The sequence below is a fragment of the Aulonocara stuartgranti genome (genome assembly GCF_965226115.1).
Source record: "Aulonocara stuartgranti genome assembly, chromosome: 3".
NCBI lineage: Eukaryota > Metazoa > Chordata > Actinopteri > Cichliformes > Cichlidae > Aulonocara > Aulonocara stuartgranti.
The window spans coordinates 5,418,615-5,440,687 of record NC_138941.1 but is presented as its reverse complement, the minus strand read 5'-3'; the positions used below and the strand labels follow the sequence as shown (position 1 = coordinate 5,440,687).

Genomic DNA, 22,073 nt, shown 5'->3' with positions numbered 1-22,073 from the left:
AGTTTATTTGCTTGTTTTAATCAATTTTAAATCATGCTTTTTATTTGTTTCTGTTCCTAATGTCTCTGTAAAGCACTTTGAATCACCTTGTTGTTGAATTGTGCTATACAAATAAACTTGCCTTGCCTTGCCTATTAGATTGATCAGTATTGCTGAACTATGAAATATTTTTTTTGTATACAGGTATAACAGAATAGTTTTAGTGTAGTTGTTGTTTTAAACTTGATTATGAACTTGCAGACTTTCAAAATGCAGCAAGATATTTAAAAAACAGTTTTGTTGATTAAAAAACACTATATCGGATTCATATCAGTATCGGCAGATATCCAAATTTATGATATCGGTATCGGACATAAAAAAGTGGTATCGTGCCATCTCTAATTTATAATAAAGGTCAATCAAATGGACCAATATGGCAAGGCCATGATGATCCACTTGGTAAAATAAATCCGCTTGGCATTTTTCTTGGCCTTAAGACAACAATTCTGATGGCTAAAGACCCAACGGGACAAAAAAAATAAATAAATAAAAGATCTGGCGTTTGGAACTATTTTGGTTTTCATGTGACGTATGACCCTGAAGGTAAGCGTGTCATGGACTAAAGTAAAACAGTATGTTGGATGTGCCACGCAATGCTCAATTACATGGGTGGGAACTAGTGTGTCAGCGCAGTTGGCTCGTTAACGTGTTGGCCGTCTAGCCCCACGCACGGGGCGATCAGGGGTAGCTCGTTAACGGAGATTTGCCGTGTTGTGGTGTTAACATCATTTCAACGAGATTAACGCTGACAGCACTAGTGGGAACACAACGAATATGACTGCACATTTACGCCGACATCATCCTAGTGCAAAGACAAGTGGAAGCAGACAAAAACAACAAGCATGCATGCTACAAACTTTACCCGAGTCATTTAGACAGCCGTTAGCACAGGATTCTCCTTATGGGGACCTGATATGTTTAATATTGTGGCGAGCTCAGACAAGGAGGAGACTGAGGTGTCGTTTGGTCTTGCTTCCCGTGAGCTAGCCAGGGAGCACAGCCGTTTATTAACATCTGCAGAAGAACACTGCCGCTAGCTAACTGCTCAGCGCGGCAACCGCACAGCAACAACAACACACAGGGCGCCCTCTGACCCCGGAAGGACACACCATCGCAGCGAGAGGGCGTCACCCGTCACTATGGCAACATAAACAAAACATAACTGTACAAACAGAACCCCGACCAGCCCTGACCCGCTACATAGCCCCAACCTAAGGGGTCAGTCGTCCCCGACGACCCCATTACCCCACACAAAGTCCTGCAAATGTCCAGGTGCCTTCTTTTGGCGCACCAGCCGGTCACGACCGGCGGGGGGAAAGTCACTCGGGTCAGAACATGGGGTGCCACCATCATCCCACTTCTGACACCAATGTGGCGAGCTCAGACAAGGAGGAGACGGAGGTGTCGTTTGGTCTTGCTTCCCGTGAGCTAGCCAGGGAGCACAGCCGTTTATTGACATCTGCCGAAGAACACTGCCGCTAGCTAACTGCTCAGCGCGGCAACCGCACAGCAACAACAACACACAGGGCGCCCTCTGACCCCGGAAGGACACACCGTCGCAGTGAGAGGGCGTCACCCGTCACTATGGCAACATAAACAAAACATAACTGTACAAACAGAATCCCGAACAGCCCTGACCCGCTACAATATGCTGCTGAGAATATAGCCCAGAAGAAGCGTATAGTATAGCTTTTATTTTGGAAAGAGCCATTTCTCTGTAATAAACTCTCTTTTCCAAAGATGAGTGATTCCTCAATCAGATACAGGGCTTGCAAAATTGCTAGTCCGATGTCCTGGGGCTAGCGATTTTTCCAGTCGGGCTACCAAAATCTATCTCTTCCCTGCCCGTCGGGCTATTGTAGGAAGGAAAAATATATGTCAATGCTTTTGCATTCTTTCAGAAATGTAGCTGGGTAATTATGTCATTGGCATCGGTGAGCCACTGTCAATATGTGACATATTGAAATCGCGTTTGAATTTGCGCTTGTTTTTTGCTTTCACTTTGCAATCGCGCGAACTGTGTATAGAGAGCGACAGCACTGATCTGTGAGTGGTGATAATTTGTGCACCAATTCCTCTGACATCATCTTATCAATCGTTAGCTTACTATGCAAACATGACAAGTGAAATCTCCCGCAGCTTAAACATGTGAGAGGTTGATCGCGCAGATAATCACTGAGCGTTATGTGTGTGTGTGTGTAAAAGCAGCAGGATATATATTTTAGTTCTGCTGAGCCAAATAAGACAGGTCAGGGTGAAGAAGTGACAGCCAAAGAAAAGTTTACCACAAAACGGAAAAGTTATGACAAATCAGACTATAAGGCAAAAAGAAAGTGCAGCTTTATGGTTTCATGGACAAAAGAATTTCTGTGGCTGCAATATGATGAGCTATATAACCGGGGCTGCACATAAGTGGTCCGCAGGTGCGCATTCGCTGTCCAAAAAAAAAAAAAAAAACGCGCACAAGATATGAAGTTGCAATGCGTGTTTGCATACATACAGTGGGGCAAAAAAGTATTTAGTCAGCGACCGATTGTGCAAGTTCCCCCACCTAAAATGATGACAGAGGTCAGTAATTTGCACCAGAGGTACACTTCAACTGTGAGAGACAGAATGTGAAAAAAAAATCCATGAATCCACATGGTAGGATTTGTAAAGAATTTATCCGTAAATCAGGGTGGAAAATAAGTATTTGGTCACCTCAAACATGGAAAATCTCTGGCTCTCACAGACCTGTAACGTCTTCTGTAAGAAGCTTTTCTGTCCCCCACTCGTTACCTGTATGAATGGCACCTGTTTGAACTCATCATCTGTATAAAAGACACCTGTCCACAGCCTCAAACAGTCAGACTCCAAACTCCGCCATGGCCAAGACCAAAGAGCTCTCGAAGGACACCAGGAAAAGTATTGTAGACCTGCACCAGACTGGGAAGAGTGAATCTACAATAGGCAAGCAGCTTGGTGTGAAGAAATCAACTGTGGGAGCAATCATCAGAAAATGGAAGACATACAAGACCACTGATAATCTCCCTCGATCTGGGGCTCCACGCAAGATCTCATCCCGTGGGGTCAAAATGATCATGAGAACGGTGAGCAAAGATCCCAGAACCACACGGGGGGACCTGGTGAATGACCTGCAGAGAGCTGGGACCAAAGTAACAAAGGTCACCATCAGTAACACACTACAACGGCAGGGAATCAAATCCCGCAGTGCCAGACGTGTTCCGCTGCTGAAGCCAGTGCATGTCCAGGCCCGTCTGAAGTTTGCCAGAGAGCACATGGATGATACAGCAGAGGATTGGGAGAATGTCATGTGGTCAGATGAAACCAAAGTAGAACTTTTTGGTATAAACTCAACTCGTCGTGTTTGGAGGACGAAGAATACTGAGTTGCATCCCAAGAACACCATACCTACTGTGAAGCATGGGGGTGGAAACATCATGCTATGGGGCTGTTTTTCTGCCAAGGGGACAGGACGACTGATCCGTGTTAAGGACAGAATGAATGGGGCCATGTATCGTGAGATTTTGAGCCAAAACCTCCTTCCATCAGTGAGAACTTTGAAGATGAAACGAGGCTGGGTCTTCCAACATGACAATGATCCAAAACACACCGCCCGGGCAACAAAGGAGTGGCTCCGTAAGAAGCATTTGAAAGTCCTGGAGTGGCCTAGCCAGTCTCCAGACCTCAACCCCATAGAAAATCTGTGGCGGGAGTTGAAAGTCCGTGTTGCTCGGCGACAACCCCAAAACATCACTGCTCTCGAGAAGATCTGCATGGAGGAATGGGCCAAAATAGCAGCTACTGTGTGTGCAAACCTGGTAAAGACCTATAGTAAACGTTTGACCTCTGTTATTGCCAACAAAGGTTATGTTACAAAGTATTGAGTTGTATTTTTGTTATTGACCAAATACTTATTTTCCACCCTGATTTACCAATAAATTCTTTACAAATCCTACCATGTGAATTCATGGATTTTTTTTTCACATTCTGTCTCTCACAGTTGAAGTGTACCTCTGGTGCAAATTACTGACCTCTGTCATCATTTTAGGTGGGGGAACTTGCACAATCGGTGGCTGACTAAATACTTTTTTGCCCCACTGTAAGATTTTCTGGAGGAGGACAGACATTTGTTTAGAACTCTTAAAGATGTCGAAGAAGCAAGCTCCTTTAAGCAATTACTTTGGTGTTCCTCCACCTCCAAAGAAATGTCAGAAGGAGTCCGAACCACAAAAGAAGCACGTATTCTCGGAAAAGTGGTTGCAGGAGATGAGCTGGCTTCAAACAAATGATGAACGCACAGAGATGTGGTGCGGAATGTGCCGTGAAAATCCCACTCTAGCGGACAAAAACACTGCCTTTTATATGGACGCAAACGCACGCTGCAACTTCTTATCTGGTGCGTGTCTTTTATTTTGACAGCGAATGCGCACATCCGGACCACTTATGTGGACCCGTGTAAATAACATAATGTTCTGCCGGGTGTGTCGTTGGTTTTCTTTCAATTGCTGAGTCAACAAGCGCCTTTGTTACTGGGACCAGTCATTCTAAGAAAGGCCCCCATTAGAACCCATGAGAAATGCAAGAAATGCATTATTGCTCAGTCTGCAATATCTTTCCCAGAACAAACACCAATTGCAAATAACATACTAAAAATAAACCTGAAAAAATCTGTTTAGAACAGCGTACTATGTTGCAAAGAGTGAACTACCACTGGCACAATTTAGCAGTCTTTGCAAAGTTCAAAAAGCAAATGGCCTTGATCTTGGTTCCACTTGTTCTTACCCGTGACTTCAGTGGAAATTTCAAATTCAGGATCTGACACAGACTGATTCATGTCCTACAGAGTTCTTACAAGTTCATAGAAATTTCTGTTCAATTAGAACCAAGTATTTGAGTTGATGATTGTAATTTTTATACAATGTTGTAATTTGTTTTTCAACAATTTTTTCAACAATATTGTAAAGGAAACAAAACATCAATCAAAAAATTGCTTTCTTTTTTATTCTACTTACATTTATTTTGGGCTACCAAAAACTGAAGAGTCCCTGCCCGAAGGGCTACCAGGGATTTTGAAATTTTGAGAGCCCTGAGATATATTTATTTTTTAAATTACTTTTGTTTCAGCAACATTAAATTTAAAAACTGTACTTTTGAGTTAAAATATATATTTACAAGTTTAATAAATGACAAATTAAAAAGGCATGAACATTTTTTGTATCGAAAAAATATCGAACCGAACCGAACCGTGAATTTTGTGTATCGTTGCACCCCTAATAAATACATACCTTACAGTAGCTGCACTTGTAGAGTCTCTTTCTGGTGTGGATCTGTTGGTGTCGTCTCAGGTGATGTGGAGATTTAAAAGTCTTCTCACACAGGTCACATTGATAAGGTCTCTCCTCAGTGTGGGTAAACATGTGTCGTTGTAAGACTGCGTCTGTTGTAAACTGTTTGCCACACTGTTCACAGCAGTACACATCATGTCCGGTGTGAATGCGTAGGTGTGTATTTCGGCTCCCTCTCTGGCTGAAAGTTTTTCCACAGATGTCACAGCTGTATGCCTTAATTCCAGAGTGGGTAACTAGATGCCTCTGTAAACTGCTACTTTGAGTAAAAGCTCTGCCACACTGATCACAGCTGTGCACTTTAACTCCACTGTGGATGAGTTGGTGTGTTTTTAGGTAACCCTTCAAGGAAAAAGACTTTCCACACTGTTCACAGCTGAACGGTCTCTCTCCAGTGTGGATGACCTGATGCTGTTTTAGTGAAGCCTTCAGAGTAAACTCCATCCCACACTCGTCACAGCTGTATGCCTTAATTCCAGAGTGGGTAACTAGATGCCTCTGTAAGCTGCTACTGTGAGTAAAAGCTCTGCCACACTGATCACAGCTGTGCACTTTAACTCCACTGTGGATGAGTTGGTGTTGTTTTAGGTAACCCTTCAAGGAAAAAGACTTTCCACACAAGTCACAGCTGAACGGTCTCTCTCCAGTGTGGATGACCTGATGCTGTTTTAGGTAACCCTTCTCAGTAAAACCCTTCCCACACTCGTCACAGCTGTATGCCTTAATTCCAGAGTGGGTAACTAGATGCCTCTGTAAGTGGCTACTGTCAGTAAAAGCTCTGCCACATTGATCACAGCTGTACGCTCTAACTCCACTGTGGATGAGTTGGTGTCTTGTTAGGGAACCCTTCCTGGAAAAAGACTTTCCACACAAGTCACAGCTGAACGGTCTCTCTCCAGTGTGGATGACCTGATGCTGTTTTAGTGAAGCCCTCACAGTAAAACCCTTCCCACACTCGTCACAGGTGTGTTTTTTCTCTCCCTTTCTTCTGTGAGGTTTGTCGGCCTCCTGAGAGCGCTGACTTCTGGCTCCATGTTGGTCCTGCAGTGACAGAGATACAAACAGAGGCAGTGAGTGAAATGCAGTCGTGGAACAAACTCAACCTTCAAACTCCATTAACACTAGTTTTAAACCTGAAGGTGGAGCGTGGCACCAAACACCTTAAAGGTCTCTTATCCCCACCTGCTGGTAGTTCTAACACATTACATCCAACCTGCTGTTAACCCTTTAAGACCTACCATAGAACCAAGTCCGCCAGAGCTTATATTATATTTTTACATGCTGTGGAGCCATTTTTGGGAGCATTTCAAGTTGCTATACATCAATACAACCATTATAGCCCAGATTTTAATAATATGTATTCATTAAGTGCATAGTAATTACATAAATTGCAAAAAAGTGCAATAAACTACAAAAAAATTGAAAATCGTTTTTGATTTTTTAACATATTTGTAGTTAGAGAAATTTAAGAGGCTTATCCCTCAAAACTGTAAATACAAAAAAGTTGCACAAAATAGTTTCCCACCACAGGAAATTTATTTTGAGTGTCTTCATAGTTTTATTTTTGAAATACACCAATTTTTATACACTGCAGGAAAAACGAAAATAAATATTATACTGCAAATTTGCAAAAAAGCAGCATATGCATCAAAATAAACTATTTCCAGCAGTGCAATATGAGTCCTAAGCATCCCAGAAACGACACAGAAAGTCATAAAGTCAAAGATAACTTTTAAAAAGAGCAGTATAGGCCCTGAGGCCCTGATCGCAAAAAAGACTACATTACCGCGAAAATGACGTCACTTCCGGTTTCGGGCAGGTAATGGCGGAAATGCAAAAGTTCGCGCTGACGTCTATTCCAACGTAGGAAGTGTTTTGAACAGCTGATCTTATCGGTAAAGCGTGTTTCTGGAATATTATGTTTTTGTTCCTGCAAGCGCTTTTTATGCAGTTTTTGCAAAGCTTTATGTGGAAGGAAACCGTGACCTAGGACAAGCTGATGGCATCAGATTTAAGTACAACTCCGGTTTCATATGCAAAAAAAATTTTTGCGCTAGCTTACATGGTTGCAGTGCTACCGGGATTTAAAAATAGTTACGCATAACAGAGCGTTCCCGCTCCGATCGGCTCTAAAGGGTTAAAGATAATTCATGACTGTTCAAACACTAAAATCATGCACACACACACACACACACACACACACACACACACACACACACTGTTTTATAATTTAGATTATTTTGTTGTTTCCTATTACATATTTCTATAATTTGTATAGATTTATACAGAATTATTCAGTGATAATAAATCCTATGTTTGTTTATTCTAAAGGAACCCTGTTAGCTTCCACAACAGATGTTGCTCGTCTTCTGTCAAATACTCACATAAAATATTACACAATAAAGTGGATTCAAGATACCCACATAATTTCACTCTTACATCCACAGTGAGGTTTCACAATTGTTCAAATATAAGCAATCAATAATAAGCAATCAATAATAATAATATTTCTCTGTCAGCCTTCTCGGTTACGAATCGTCTTCTGCTCCTCTGTCATGCGGCGTCCCACAGGGCTCAATTTTAGGGCCACTGCTCTTTTCACTGTATCCATTGCCTCTGGGTTCTATCCTTAGAAGGCATGGGATCTCATTTCATTGTTATGCCGATGACTGCCAACTTTATTTGCCACTAAAACACAAGGATGGCATCTCCATAAAACCTCCCTTGACATGTCTAGATGACATTAAAGCTTGTTTGGCTCTAAACTTTTTAAATTTTAATGAAAAGAAAACAGAGCTGTTGGTGTTTGGACCCAGTGGTCCCTGTGAGTCCTCCTCTATTGTTTTAGGATCCCTGGAAGTCTACTTTAAATCTGTTGTTACTGACCTTGGTTTTAAGTTGGACAGTGATTTTAAATTGGACAACCAAATCAGAGCAGTGGTGAAGTCCAGTTTTTATCATTTAAGGCGACTGGCAAGAGTAAAATCTTTTCTTTCGAGGCAGCACCTTGAAACAGTGATCCATGCTTTTATTTCTTCCCGCCTGGACTACTGTAACTCACTTTATGTGGGGGTCAGTCAGTCATTGCTCTCACGTCTGCAGCTGGTTCAAAATGCGGCTGCACGACTCCTAACAGGAACTTAAAAAAGAGAGCATATAACCCCCGTGCTAGCCTCTCTGCACTGGCTGCCTGTGTCTTTTAGAGTTCATTTTAAAATTCTTATGTTTGTTTTTAAATGCCTTCACAGTCTTGCCCCGCCTTACCTCTCTGAGCTTCTTCATCCCCACACACCCTGTGGGTCTCTCAGGTCAGCTGACCAGCTGCTCCTGGAGGTACCGAGATCCAGGAGGAAGCTCAGAGGGGGCGGGGCCTTCTCTATTGTGGCTCCAAAGTTATGGAATGATTTGCCCATGCATGTTAGAGAGGCCCCTTCACTGTCCACTTTTAAATCACGTCTTAAAACCCACTTTTATTCCTTGGCTTTTAACCTCAGTGAGACTTAGTTTCTCTTTTAATTGAAGTAGTTATTTAATTAATGATTTCACTCTTCTTTTATTTGTGTTTTATTTATGGCTCATGTAATTTTATTTTACAGTTCCAATGTACAGCACTTTGTGTCAGCTGTGGTTGTTTTAAAGTGCTTTATAAATAAAGTTGATGATGTTGATGATGAATATCAATAACATTGAGGCACATTACACAAATTTCAAAAACAAATCATGTCTTACAATATTTACAACAACTAAAAGCTCTGTAAATCGGCTTTTAAGTGTTCATTGAAGTTTTTAATAATTCTCTAATTTTTTAAGGCAACTTATTCCACTTAAAAGTTGCTCTAAATGTAACAGTTTTACAAAACGTTACTTTTAACTCGAGCATTTACTAAATTGCAGTTTGTTGAAAACTGTGTAATATGATGATGTATTTCATCTGGATACTGCAGCTGAGCAGAATAAATGTGGTGTGTTTAACAGAATTGCTTTCTTTAGAACTACAAGTAAGCCATAGAATATTTTAGCCTGTACAGGAAGCCAAGAAAGGTTATTATGCATTTGATCAATATTAGTATAGTATGAACATCTTCACACTAATCTGGACGCCTTATTCTGGACTAACTGAAGTCTGTTAAGATCTGTCTTATTAGCTGCTGACCAAATGATTGAACAATACTCCAGATGAGACATTACTAGTGCATTAATGACATCTTTCATAATGAAGAAGTGATACACAAAGAGCATTTCATAGCCATAGCTATGCCTTGTCGGCAGAGTTATGTGACATTAGTGATGTTTGTACTTTCAGCGTTAACTTGGTTTTAAAGCCTTTAAAATATACGCCGTTCAATAGTCGACCTTAATCTGACAGAGAATGTGATGATTTTGTGGATAATTAAAGTCAGTCATATATCCACAAACACAACAAGCTGAAAGTCAGTGATGCTGCTCGGTTTGCAGCCCTGAACATCACGGCACAAGCAGGATTCACTGCACTGTTAATGTTAGCTGTGTTATATTGCTGCCTCTGTTCGGTGGTGTCGAGCCAAACGCACTTTAACGTGTGTTTGAACGAGCTGACGGTTCACTCGTTAAGCTGAAAGAAAGATGCTTTAATCACAGCAGTCACACATGTGTCCACTGCACCATCTGGAACTCTTCTTGTTTACACTCGTAATAACACAAACACTAAATCCTGCTTCTCTGGTGCTGTTGTGTAGCAGTGTGTACACCTGAGACTGTCACCTGTCTGTCTGTCCTGCACTCTCTCTGTTTCTTTCTCTCTGATTGTGGAATAAAAGTATGAACATGTGTTTATAAGTTACACTTGTGTTTGAATCCTGCAGCTTATCACACATTTGATTTCCATGTGTGACGACTGCAAGTGTCCAGAGTGAGGACAGACTGAGGGAGCCACTGCTGCACATCATCTGTGAGGCTTTGCAGCCCTGATGATCCACCAGGACAAACTCAGCAGTGTGTGAGGAAGAGGAGGAGGGAGAGCCAGCAGCAGCTGACAGATGGAGAGAATAGACAGACTGTTCCCTGTTTGTGAAGGACTGCTAGGAAAGTTTAACATAACTGTCTGTCCTGAATCAGTGTTGGTCAAGTTACTTGAAAAAAGTAATCAGTAACTAATTACTGATTACTTCCCAAAAAAGTAATCCCGTTACTTTACTGATTACTTTTTTTCAAAAGTAATTAATTACTTAGTTACTTAGTTACTTTTTAAAAACACGATTCTACATAATCCATCATATAAAATGTAATCAAATGGAAAAGTCTCTTTTTTTAAACTTGTTTTATTAGTTTTAATCTAAACTTTATGCATCAAGCAAAAATTTAATTATATGCAACATTCTCTGACTGGAAGAAATTAGTTTAACATTGAAACCTATTTTCTGCACATTCCAGCACATAAAATAAAATATTTTTTGTGTTTACACTCAGTCTTTCAAATAGATGCAAGTAAAACACAGCAGAACATAAATAAAGTCAAAGACTCAGCGGTCCTGTTGCTCTATTTTCACCTGTAAAGCAGGAGTTGGGTAGGCGGAGGTTTACCCTGGTGCAGGTGTGCCGCGGTCAGTGGAAGAATCCGCGAGTTTCTCTGTGAGTTTCCCATTACGTCGTAGCTACTCGGTGCTTGCTTGGAAGTTTAGGGGTTTTTTTCCGCTGTAAAAAGAAGTTTTCTTCCCACGCACGATGGACGCTAATGTTTTTGTCACTTCTTATGGAATCAAACTCAAAGTAAGGTCAGTACTTCCACGCTTTAAACGCTGCACGCTCATACTCTCTCCCACAATCGATATATGATCCAATGTTGATCTCCACACAGCTGTTGTCACTAACGGCGCACTCGCTTACGTCACTGTCGTGAGACATTCTCGCAAAGAAATCACGGTTTTAGTAACGCAGCGTTCCTACGGGAAAGTAACGGTAATCTAATTACCGTTTTTGCAATAGTAATCCCTTACTTGGGTTACAAGTAACGCGTTACTGCCCATCTCTGGTCCTGAATCAGTCTTATTAGGTAATGTTCAAATAATGTGATCATCCCAGTGTTTTCAGTGTGGGAGAAAGTACTCAGGGCCTTCAAGTTACACACTATGAAAGGCAGCAACAAGTTTAATGTTCAGAAACCTAAAGTCTGTATCAGCAGCAGAATGGAGCTAAAAATAAATGTTGGTTTCAGTTCTATGAAGCTTTGAGTATTTTGGATCAGTAGCTGCTGTGTTTGTTGCATCACATTGCTGTAACTGTTTATATGCTTTATATATTCTGAGCTAAGTTGATCTATAGTGTTACATCATATTCTATAAGGATGTTATGTGTTTGTAGACTTTCTGCCCAGTTTGACCCATTTAGCAGAAGTCAGCCTGTTTAAGGCTCTGATATCTATTCTGTGTGACTTACAGCAGTTATGACATGGTCTGATTTTCTCACCCAATAAAGGAATATTTCATATATCAGTCTACTCTTCATTCTATCAGACACAGTTATCACAGCTCCTACATTTGCTTTTTACACATATATGTAAGCATTGAGCCACATTTAGTACCAACATATTAAATGAACAATATTTGTCCCTTATATATGATACATCTATATACACACTGTCACAGATACTTGTCTGTGAGTGAAGTGATTAATATAATAACTATAATATTGGCCATATTATATTTACATTACCACAGTGAGATGACTTTAGTCTCATGAACAACATCAGCTAATTGTTATTTACAGCTAATCTTAAACGACTGTTCAGCACAGAAATGAAGCCCAACAATCATGTTTCACAGTCCTGTGGTCTCAGCCTCAGATACTCATCAAATCACACAGAGCTCATGTAGAAACAAATGAACTAAATATGTTCTCCTTCATTTCTGTCAAACAAAGCTGTATGAAACGTTTCCAGCTGTTAGTATCATGGTTGCTAGGCAACCTGGGCAGCGCGACGGAGGCTAGACGTCCCATTTCACGAGCCTACGAGCCTCGCACTTCGGCCTTAGCGGTCTTTGAGTACGCGGCCCTTGAGGACTTTAAAGCTGCAGAACCTGAATCGGGATACAGCCATGATGATCTCCAGCCTCGTGCTCGCCAACATTCTCACCTGAGTTAAGAAGACGATCACTGAAATGGTCTCAGCAGCTCCTTTGATGACAGCAATGAAATGCAGCGGTAAGGCTTTTTGGGGATTAAGTTCGTTTTCATGGCAAAGAAGGACGATGCAGTTCATCTGATCACTCCTCATAACATTCTGGAGTGCAGGCAAAATGCTATTATAAAAACTTAAGCAGCAACTTCTCCAGGTTCCAATATTTATGCAATTCTCAAACCTTTTGGCCACGACTGTATAACCTCTTCTGAAGTTTAGTGGATATTATACATGGTTATGCTCAGGATGTGTCGGCCAGTTTCCACTGGAAACGCCTTTTGGTTAAACTGTCAGCGAGGAATTTGCATTTGCACTGTTACATTTTTATATAACTTTAATGCACATAAACAACAGCTGCTTGTTTCAGTGAAAATACATTGATGGGTTTTTAATAAAGTTGTGCAGCTGTAAAGTATTTTGTCTGGTGTCAATTCTATCGTCAGCTACATCGTTATGGCAAATGTTCAGATGTATATGGTGATAAATATCTTTGGTTATATGGTCCTGCTCTGTCTGTCACCTTCTGTGTTGAGCTCATTGTTTCCTCTGTAGTGGCTGAGCTGAGTCCAAGTAGCTGAAAATGTTCCTCTGCTTCTCCGTCAGACTCTCCTCCTCCTGCTGATCAGCTGGGACACAAAACAGATCTTTGTTAGGCTCCACACTGCACTGAAGAGTCAAAGTGTCTCATATGTTCATCTGACAAGTAAAAGAACACATTTTTGTTTCCCGAGGTGGGCAACTTGTTGGAAACAAACACAAAAGGTTTGAGCACTGATACCTGCCATTGCTGCCATTGAAAGATGCAACGCCAGCAATGTGGATTGTCAAGACTCAAACCAATCATCAAGCAAAGACAACAGGGATCAAATGTACCGCATTTTGATCCGGGACGTACTCTGCATGAAAACAAGCGCTCACTCTTCCTGCTCAACAAATGACAAGGGCGGAGCCTTATACCACGTGATACAGCAGCTGTGCCGTGTGATGCTAAAATTAGCAGGGAAAAAACCACGGAGAGCACGTCAGGGATGACGAGAAAGTGACAGGAGAAAATCCGTCCCGGTCAACCACCCAAACATCAATAACGGGAACCTTATACAGCGCTGCCCTATACACGTCGAACTCCCGCAGGCACAAAGACATCACGGAGGCTATCACTTATCACCTGACCAAAGATATGGCTCCATCAACACTGTGCAAAGCGAGGGATTTAGGAAAACGATCAACACCCTAGACAAACGCTACACAGTGCCGTCCCGCAACTATTTTTCTATTGTTGCACTACCTGCTCTGTACACGCAGCGTCGAGCAACGGTGGAGACGGAATTTCAAGCAGGACAACATTTTGCTGCAACAACAAAACGTGAGACATTTGTTGTTTTATGTTTATTTATTGTTATGAGAGAATCATGATCTCAATTCTAAGCCAAAAAATCGTGATTCTCATTTTATGCAAAATCGTGCAGCCCTAACATTAACACAAAACTATTGTTTCACCAGAGAAACACACATGAAGAGAGAGAGAGAGACAATAACAGCTACCAAACAGTCGTCATAATTCGTCACACAATGAGAAAAGGACAAATCAACAAGTAACAATGACTAATTAATATTAAAATCTGTAACATAATGTATTGTTTGGGGTTTAGTCTGATTGGTTCAGGATGAGCTGCCATTATCCAATCACACGTCTGCTTACCTGCATCTTTTCTCTTTTTTCTAACCTGAGCACCTGATGGCTTTGAACTTTTGTTGTCCATCTTCCATTGGTTTGAATTTTGCGCTCCAGTACAAACACAAATCCCCCAACCCGAGGATCAGCACAATTAACCTAACAGACCTACACCTTAGTTCACAGATTCACTTTGTCTAAGGTTGATTTCTGGGATTTCACACAACCCAGGATTCAGATCGTGAATCCATGATGGGCTTGGATTTACATCATTATAAATGAAATGTGCTCTACTTGGAAGCAGCCGGCCCCGCCCCTTTTGACGGGTTGTGTGAGACTTTAAATCATCAAACTGTAAATTATAAATTTAAATTGTTATTGATCCTTTACCCCGAGTCCTAAAGTGTAGATTTATTTTCTTACTCTTCTTATATTTATTGTTTGTTTACTTGCACCGCTGTAACTGCAGCCTCGTCGTCTCGTCTCTCTATATGCTGGACTGTCTGTAGCGGAGATGACAATAAAGTTTACTTTGACTTCAGCAGCGCGCAGGCGCACCGAGGGCTCTCGCGCTCACTTTATAGAATTTAGAAAAAACATCGGTGCAGATTATAAGTCTGTATCATAATATCTGTTTGTTGTTTTTATTTTGTTTTGCGAGTTGGTTATTAGATGCCGCTCCAGCCAGCCAGAGACTCCCCGCCGCCCCGCCCTCTCCTCCCTGTGCCGCCAGCAGCAGGCGCACCTCGCAAACGGAGGGCGCCCTTACTCCCAGCAAATGGCTGATAGAAAACCGATCGGTGCCTACGAATTTCCCAATATGCGCTGGCATGACGTCGGGGAAGCATGGGTACGACCGATTATTTTATTTTTTTCTTGCCCGTGATGCCCCCCCCCCACCACGATGCATTCTATTGGTTTGCACACTTACACACACCCAGCTGTGGTTTCCTGTTTTGCTGGACTCTGGAGAGCCCCGCCTTTAACGCTCTTCTCTCACAGAGAGCAACAGAAAACTTGGAAAAACTCCAGATTGACTGAACTCAGTTCAAAGTTACCTTGACACCTTTAGATGTGAGACGTAGTGATGGTCCGCTTGAAGCTGACGCTCCGGTGCGTGTGTCAGAAAGATCAACGCGCTGCTTCAGAAGCACCGTGTCGAGGCTTGATTCGTTTGGCCAGAGTCACGTGATCAGTGACGTCTGAAGCTTCGTTTAGAACGTACCTTTTTTAAATCGAACTTTATTGAAACACAATGAGTATACAACATACAAACAGATGAAGTTTACAAAAGAACAGAACATGAACATACAGAACCAGGAGTAAAAAAAATTAGTAGGCGAAAAAAATCAACATATTGTAACGTGCAGTGGAGATGAAGCCAGCCGCGGAGGTGTGCAGGTGGATAGCGAATGAGCAACAGCTTCTGACTTTCCAAAAAGTACTCATTTATTTACAATATCAAAAATAAAAGTGCTACCTCTACCACACATTACTAAAGAGCACACTAGTCCGCGTACACACGGGAGCATCCATTACAGGAGGAGTGCGAAGAAGAACAAAAAGGGGGTGACACCAGTCGTGAGACAGGAGGCGCCGCCATGTGGTGATACACTGCATTACAATAGCAACTGTTACAATATAAATATTGTTCTGAGAGGCTTTTTGTTGGTTGAGTCTGAAATTGATTGTATGTACAATTCATATCCTTATAAAACGGCAGAAATATGGTGTTTTATTAATAAACTTACATTTATGGATATAAAATAGCTAAAAGTATTAACAAATATTTTATAAAAAAACATTTATCATTCTTCCTGGGGAACTTAAAGAAAAAGAATAAAACATTTTCCATCGTAAAGAAAACTCCCTTAAAATATGGACAATAACAAAACTGCTAAATTCTTCCAGGATCTCTGTGTAGAGGAACCAAAAGAGATGTGCCACAGTTTCTGGATGATCCCCACAGAAAGTTCAATTAGTATTTATGTCTCTTTTAAATGTTACCATATAGTGACTGGCTGGGTAACATTTATGAAGAATTTTATAGGAGATTTCCTTCACCTTGTTCACAATTAGATATTTATGGGATCATCCAGACTGTCTTCCAGGTGATATCTGGAACATGTCGGTTCCAGTAAGATATTCTATATATGGGAGAGACATGATATCTTCTTGGAATAAACTACGTATTCTCTTATTGCTGTTACCAAGTTCCTGTGAAAAGCAGATTTTTCCCACTGCTGACTCAGCTGGATCAGGGAGAGTGACTGAGGCAGATATTGAGCTGTCAGTGTTTTTATATAACATTAAAGTCCCTGAGGGTATGGCACCAAGCACCATTGAGAATTCCCCAACACTGTTTGACAAGTTTGACGAGCATCTTGACTTTTGGTCTTTGGATATTAACAGTCCTGGATATGTGACTTCTTGTTTAACAGAAATGTTACAGAGAGCATTTGCAGTGCAGCCTTTAATTGGTAGTAATTCACATTTTTTTAGATTTCGACATAAAGCAGATGCCTCAGAGAAATCACTAATAACGCTAAGGGCTGGACGGATTAGATTTGCATTCTTCAAGAAGAGTGTGGTGTCATCAGCTAGCTGGCTGATGATGAGCTCCTTATCAGCTGTGCTGATTCCTTGTATAACAGGTCAAATCTCGGGGTGGAGTCTTAATCATTTTAATTGAGCTATTGCCATTCGTGTACAAGGTTTTGATAGCTTTACAGAAAAATGCCAAATTTTTCCAAAGAGTGGAAAATAAATTGATGTTCAATTGTATCAAAAGCCTTTTAAAAATCCAGGAAGAGAATGAAGCTATAGTCAGATACCAAATCAGAGTAATCAAGTAGATCTAAAACCAGTCTCATGTTCTTAGAAAGGTGTCTGTTTCTCATAAAGCCTGATTGTGTCTCATCGATAATTGTGTCCAAGAACTCTTTCATTCTGTTAGCAAGTACTAAAGCCATAATCTCATAGTCATCATTGAGCAGACAGATGGGTCTCCAATTATCAATAAGAAGTAAGTCTTTGTTTGGCTTTGGAATAAGTGTTATGAGACCCTGAGTAAGAGTAGGAGGGAGGATGTTATTCTCTACACTTCCTATGAAAAGCTGCAGTAAGAACGGAGCCAGGAGATTAGAAAATGATTCATAAAACTCTGCAGTTAAACCATCTGTGCCGGGAGATTTGTTGGCCTTAAGTGCAGAAATAGGATTACAAACGTCCTCCACAGTCAGAGGGCTGTCACAGTGACTTCTATCTTCCACAACAATAGTTTTTAGGTTTTTAATATTATTGAGAAACAGCGTTGAGACATATATATATATATATTCTACTTTTCTAAATGATTGACTATTTCAATGGAGAACCTAAATGACACGGACCCGTGTTTGTTATTACATATCTCTATTTTGAATGTGACAAGTCTATCATTCCCTGTTATTCATAGGTATTCACAGAGTTTTTGGCCTTTTTTTCCTCTATAACAGTTAATTGACTCTTTACAGTGGCCTGCTATGGTTAATAATAACATGTTCAGTCATGAGTGAAATCAAAGCTTTTCTTCACTTTAGCATTTAACATTCCCAACAATATAATGTGATACCTTAATTAAAACACAGCTAATAAAACACAATTTTCTTAATGCAAACATCAGTGACTCAACATTAGCAACCAAAGGGTTCAGTCTGCAGCTCACACTCATGTGAAGCTACAGCCTCCCCCTTTAGTCTCTGTCATCCTTCTGCTCCTGCACAAACAAAGCAAGACAAAACCTCCACCCTTCTTCTACAGGCTGGGTGAATTGTTGTGGACATTCACTAATCCTAAAGTCGGCACCGTTTTTCTCTCAGTATCAAGTCAGTTAAACTTTTAGTCGTCAGTCCATCACAGTCCAGTCACATGCATACATCCACACACATTCATACCAGATATTGCTGATAATGGAGTCTCACGCGCAGCCTATTCGAGCCTCCATCACCAGCAAGATGACGTCATCATTTTAAAGGAAAACAGCTCCTTGTTTTTGGACTGGATTGACTCGCTGCAATCCTTTTAGGCTCAGGACTTCTCATGTGATCAATGTCACATATAAGTGAATTTCTCCCAAGCCCATTATAATCATGGAGAAAAACACTTTGCCACTGTTTCCAGTAAGAATATTTTATAGCGCTTTAAAGTTCAATCTCTCAGGTCTGGATTAAAGAGCTGATTTGTTAAATCGGGAACTCACAAAATACCAAAATATCACCACCGGTGGATCACACCTCTCAGATGTTCTTATCTCAGTGCACTGTAACAAAAGCACAAACAAACGCAACCAATAAAATACTAATAAAGTAACAAATACTGGGGCCCATTGCAAACATGTCCAAGCATAAAACCATCTTTCTCTCTCTTAGAGAAAGAAAACAATCCAAACCTCACTGATAAAATCAACCTAGTGTCAAGCAAAACCCAAAAATCAACCAAAACTTCACCAGAAAGTTTTCCTCCCTCCCGGGACAATATTGTGCAGGAATACAGGCACCGTAACTCCTTTTGCACTGACAAAAACATGTTGGATTTACTTGATTCAATAGTGGACACTGGTTGCACACAAAGGTTTTGCTTTGGCAGAAACTTAAACAACTGAGTTAAATCAACACAACCTTTTCATATTCAGTAAACCTGCATGTTGTGTTCATAAAACACGATTGAAACATGTTCAGATGGAGTAAGTTGAGCTCCTGGAACATTTTAATCCTTCAATTGAAATTGAATGGGTCTACAACAACTACCATCCTCCTATCTCTATCCTGGTTGCAGCAGGGCTGGGAAATAACCCTGAAGTGATAGGTTACCAGGCAGGGTACACCCTGGACAGCTCACCAGTCTATCAGATAGAAAAACACAGCCGTTTACATTCATGGATAATTTAGCCCAGGACCTTCTTACTGTGGAGCAACAGCACTAACCAGCATGCCAACAATGGAGGAAATACAGGAAAGCTATGATTTCCTGTATTTGAGGCAGAATTATTTTGTTCTTGCCCTTGACAGGTTAATCCACAATAAATAGCAACAGCATGCATGTGGTGTGTGTGTCGTTGTCTGCCTCTTATAACTCCAGTGATTTTCCTGTAGTTTGAAATCTTATGCGGTGTTGACACAATAATTTGTTGTAAACCAGGAAATTCCCAACTGTGGTAGAAAGCACAGCTTAGCCTGAGCAAATGTTCAAAGAAAAGTCGTCACTTCCTGATTTCTGCTTCACTGATAAATATTGTCACACTGGGGTTTTTGCAAATGATATCAGTGAGCACTGTGTGGCAGCTGGAGTCAGACAACTGAAGCTCCCACAATCAAGACCACAAACAGCTTTCAAAGGAGATTTGAAGCTTTTCTGGCAGCAAGCTTCATGATTTATGGGACTGGAACTGGAACAGAAACTACCTGATCACCAATGGTGAGCTGGCATGGAATTATTTTTATGACATTTTATCAAAGTTATAAATAAGCATGCCCATTAACACATAGTGAGTGAGCATGTTGTCTTCCCACGCAGTGAACAGCGGATGCTAATGTTTTTGTCACTTTTTACAGAGTCAAACTCAAAGTAAGGTCAGTGCTTCCACGCTTTAAACGCTGCACGCTCACACTCTCTCCACACTCGATAGATTATCCATTGTTCATCTGCACACAGCTGCGGTTTTAGTAACGCAGTAACGCAGCGTGCTTACGGGAAAGTAACAGTAATCTAATTACCTTTTTTGCAATAGTAATCCCTCACTTTACTCGTTTCTTGAAAAAGTAATCTGATTACTTCCCATCTCTGGTTGGAGCTGTGCACTTGTGGGTTCAACCTTGTGTACACGTTTATCTTTGCTGTGTGTACTTGTACCTCTGAGTGGAAGCTGAACTCTTGAGGTCGAGTATCGAAGCATCAGCTGTGACTTTAAAGTCCAAACAGCTCGTTCATTTGACGTGCAAATGAACGAAGGTAACGCCGTTTTCATGTGGATGTGTCACTGAGACACTTTCCACATCCACAGCTCACAAAATGGGAAAACTATAGAAGTATAACAATGAAGAAGTTACTATGTTACGGGTCCCAAGGATGAAGACCTCGATGACAAATATGTTACCTGTAAAAGCAGGTGAAGAGCAGAGTAAGGAAGACACGATGCGTCTCTGCTTTCCTCCAGAACGTGTCTGAGTCTGATTTATTTCACACAAATAAATGCTATAAAACACTAAACATGAGCTTTCAATATACTGTTCAGCTGGTTCCTCATTCACATCAATTACATTTACTTATTTCACAACATCAGTGAAATATACTCTTTTTAACTGGTTCAGTTTCTCAAGTTCACACTTCTTTCCATAACAGCTACATCCTTTTATCATATCAATAAACACATCACATTGTCTTCTGCAGTGTCTTACTGGCTAAACAGTTATATTCAATAACAGCATTGGTAAATACATTACATTTGTTCCTGTTATGTTGTGGCAAGGATTTGTCCACCAGGGGGCAACAGTGGTTGGGGAGCTTTCAGTCTGTGGGGGCGCATGCCCCGGTTCTCTTAATAAAGAAGCAACTGTGAGCTAAACATGGTCTCCGTGGTTCCTTGGTCTTAGGATATCACATATGGCGACGAGGGTAAAAGCCAGGTTTTGCTGTGAAGTTACACCGTGCTAAGTGACTTATGAACTGAGGTTGGCAAGTGGTACAGCGCTAGCATCTGTGGGAAGTGGAGCGTAACCCTCAGTGTGGAATAATGGCTACCACTTTGGGCTCGGTGGCACCGTTCGACAGCGAGCTGCAATCCTGGGAGGAATATTGTGAGATTTTGGATTACTTCTTTGTGGCGAATGATATTAAGGAGGAGAAGAAGCGAGCGGTACTGTTGAGTTGCGTGGGCGCACAGACCTATGCCCTGATTAGGAACCTACTCAGTCCGGTCAAGCCAGGGGATCGTTCTTATGCTGAGTTGGTGGGATTGTTGAACAATCATTTTCACCCTAAGCCGAGTGAAATTGTGCAGCGGTGGAAGTTTAACACACGGAATAGAAGGCCGGAGGAAAGTGTGGGCGATTATGTAGCGGAGCTGAGGAAGCTCGCACAGGACTGTAACTTTGGTGACTCCCTGACGGTGATGCTGCGGGATCGTTTAGTATGTGGAATAAGCGACGACAGAATACAGCGCAGATTGTTAGCAGAGGATTCGCTAACATTTGAAAAGGCGCTGAAGTTTGCTCAAGCAATGGAGGCTGCTAACAGAGACATTGTGGATTTGAAGAGCATGACAGAACAGTCGCGATTCACTAAAGGATTAGGAGCCGTGAACAAGATGGAGGACGGCGGCTCGACGTCACAACAGGTTGTCAGGAAGTGCTACAGATGTGGAGGACTAAATCATGTGGCCAAGGACTGCAGGTTTGTTTCAGAAAAATGCCACAACTGTGGAAAGGTGGGACACATAAAAAGGGTTTGCCGAATGAAAATGGAACAAAAAGGAGGGCGTGGCAGACAAGGTAAACAAGCCCATTTCTTGGAAGAGGAGAATGTGGAGAGTGAGGAAGAAGGAGCTGAAATGCACCACATAAAGGCAAGTGTGACTATGTATAATGTGCATGAGGAGATTAGCATCCCAAGGGAAGAACCCATCAGACAGAAGCTAAAAGTAAATGGACAGAATGTGACATTTGAAGTAGACACAGGCTGTGGTTACACTATCATGTCGAAGGAGTCATTTAAAAAACTTTTTGAAGGCAGTAAGGCGCCCAAAGTAAGCAAGTGTGGAATCAAACTGAGAACGTATGGAGGCCACAAGGTACCTGTGTGGGGAGCAGCCCAAGTGCAGGTGGAATTC

The 22,073-nt window shown here is 41.4% G+C and overlaps 1 protein-coding gene across 4 annotated transcripts in view; it reads right to left on the bottom strand.

The window, feature by feature from the left end:
* Window positions 1–20,598, bottom strand: part of LOC309702256 (uncharacterized protein) — a 45,914-nt gene extending 25,316 nt beyond the window's left edge. For 3 of the 4 annotated variants that reach the window (XM_082526821.1, XM_082526818.1, XM_082526820.1), the window contains exons 1-3: window positions 20,343–20,598; window positions 13,061–13,166; window positions 5,328–6,428 (exon numbers count right to left, since the gene is read on the bottom strand). In XM_082526821.1, coding sequence (XP_082382947.1) covers window positions 5,328–6,428; window positions 13,061–13,078 — 1,119 coding nt within the window. In that variant the 5' untranslated portion in view covers window positions 13,079–13,166; window positions 20,343–20,598. Of the gene's footprint in view, window positions 1–5,327; window positions 6,429–13,060; window positions 13,167–15,270; window positions 16,028–20,342 lie in introns of those variants that run through there. The other variant, XM_082526819.1, reaches the window with a different exon arrangement.
* Window positions 20,599–22,073: the final 1,475 nt, after the last annotated feature.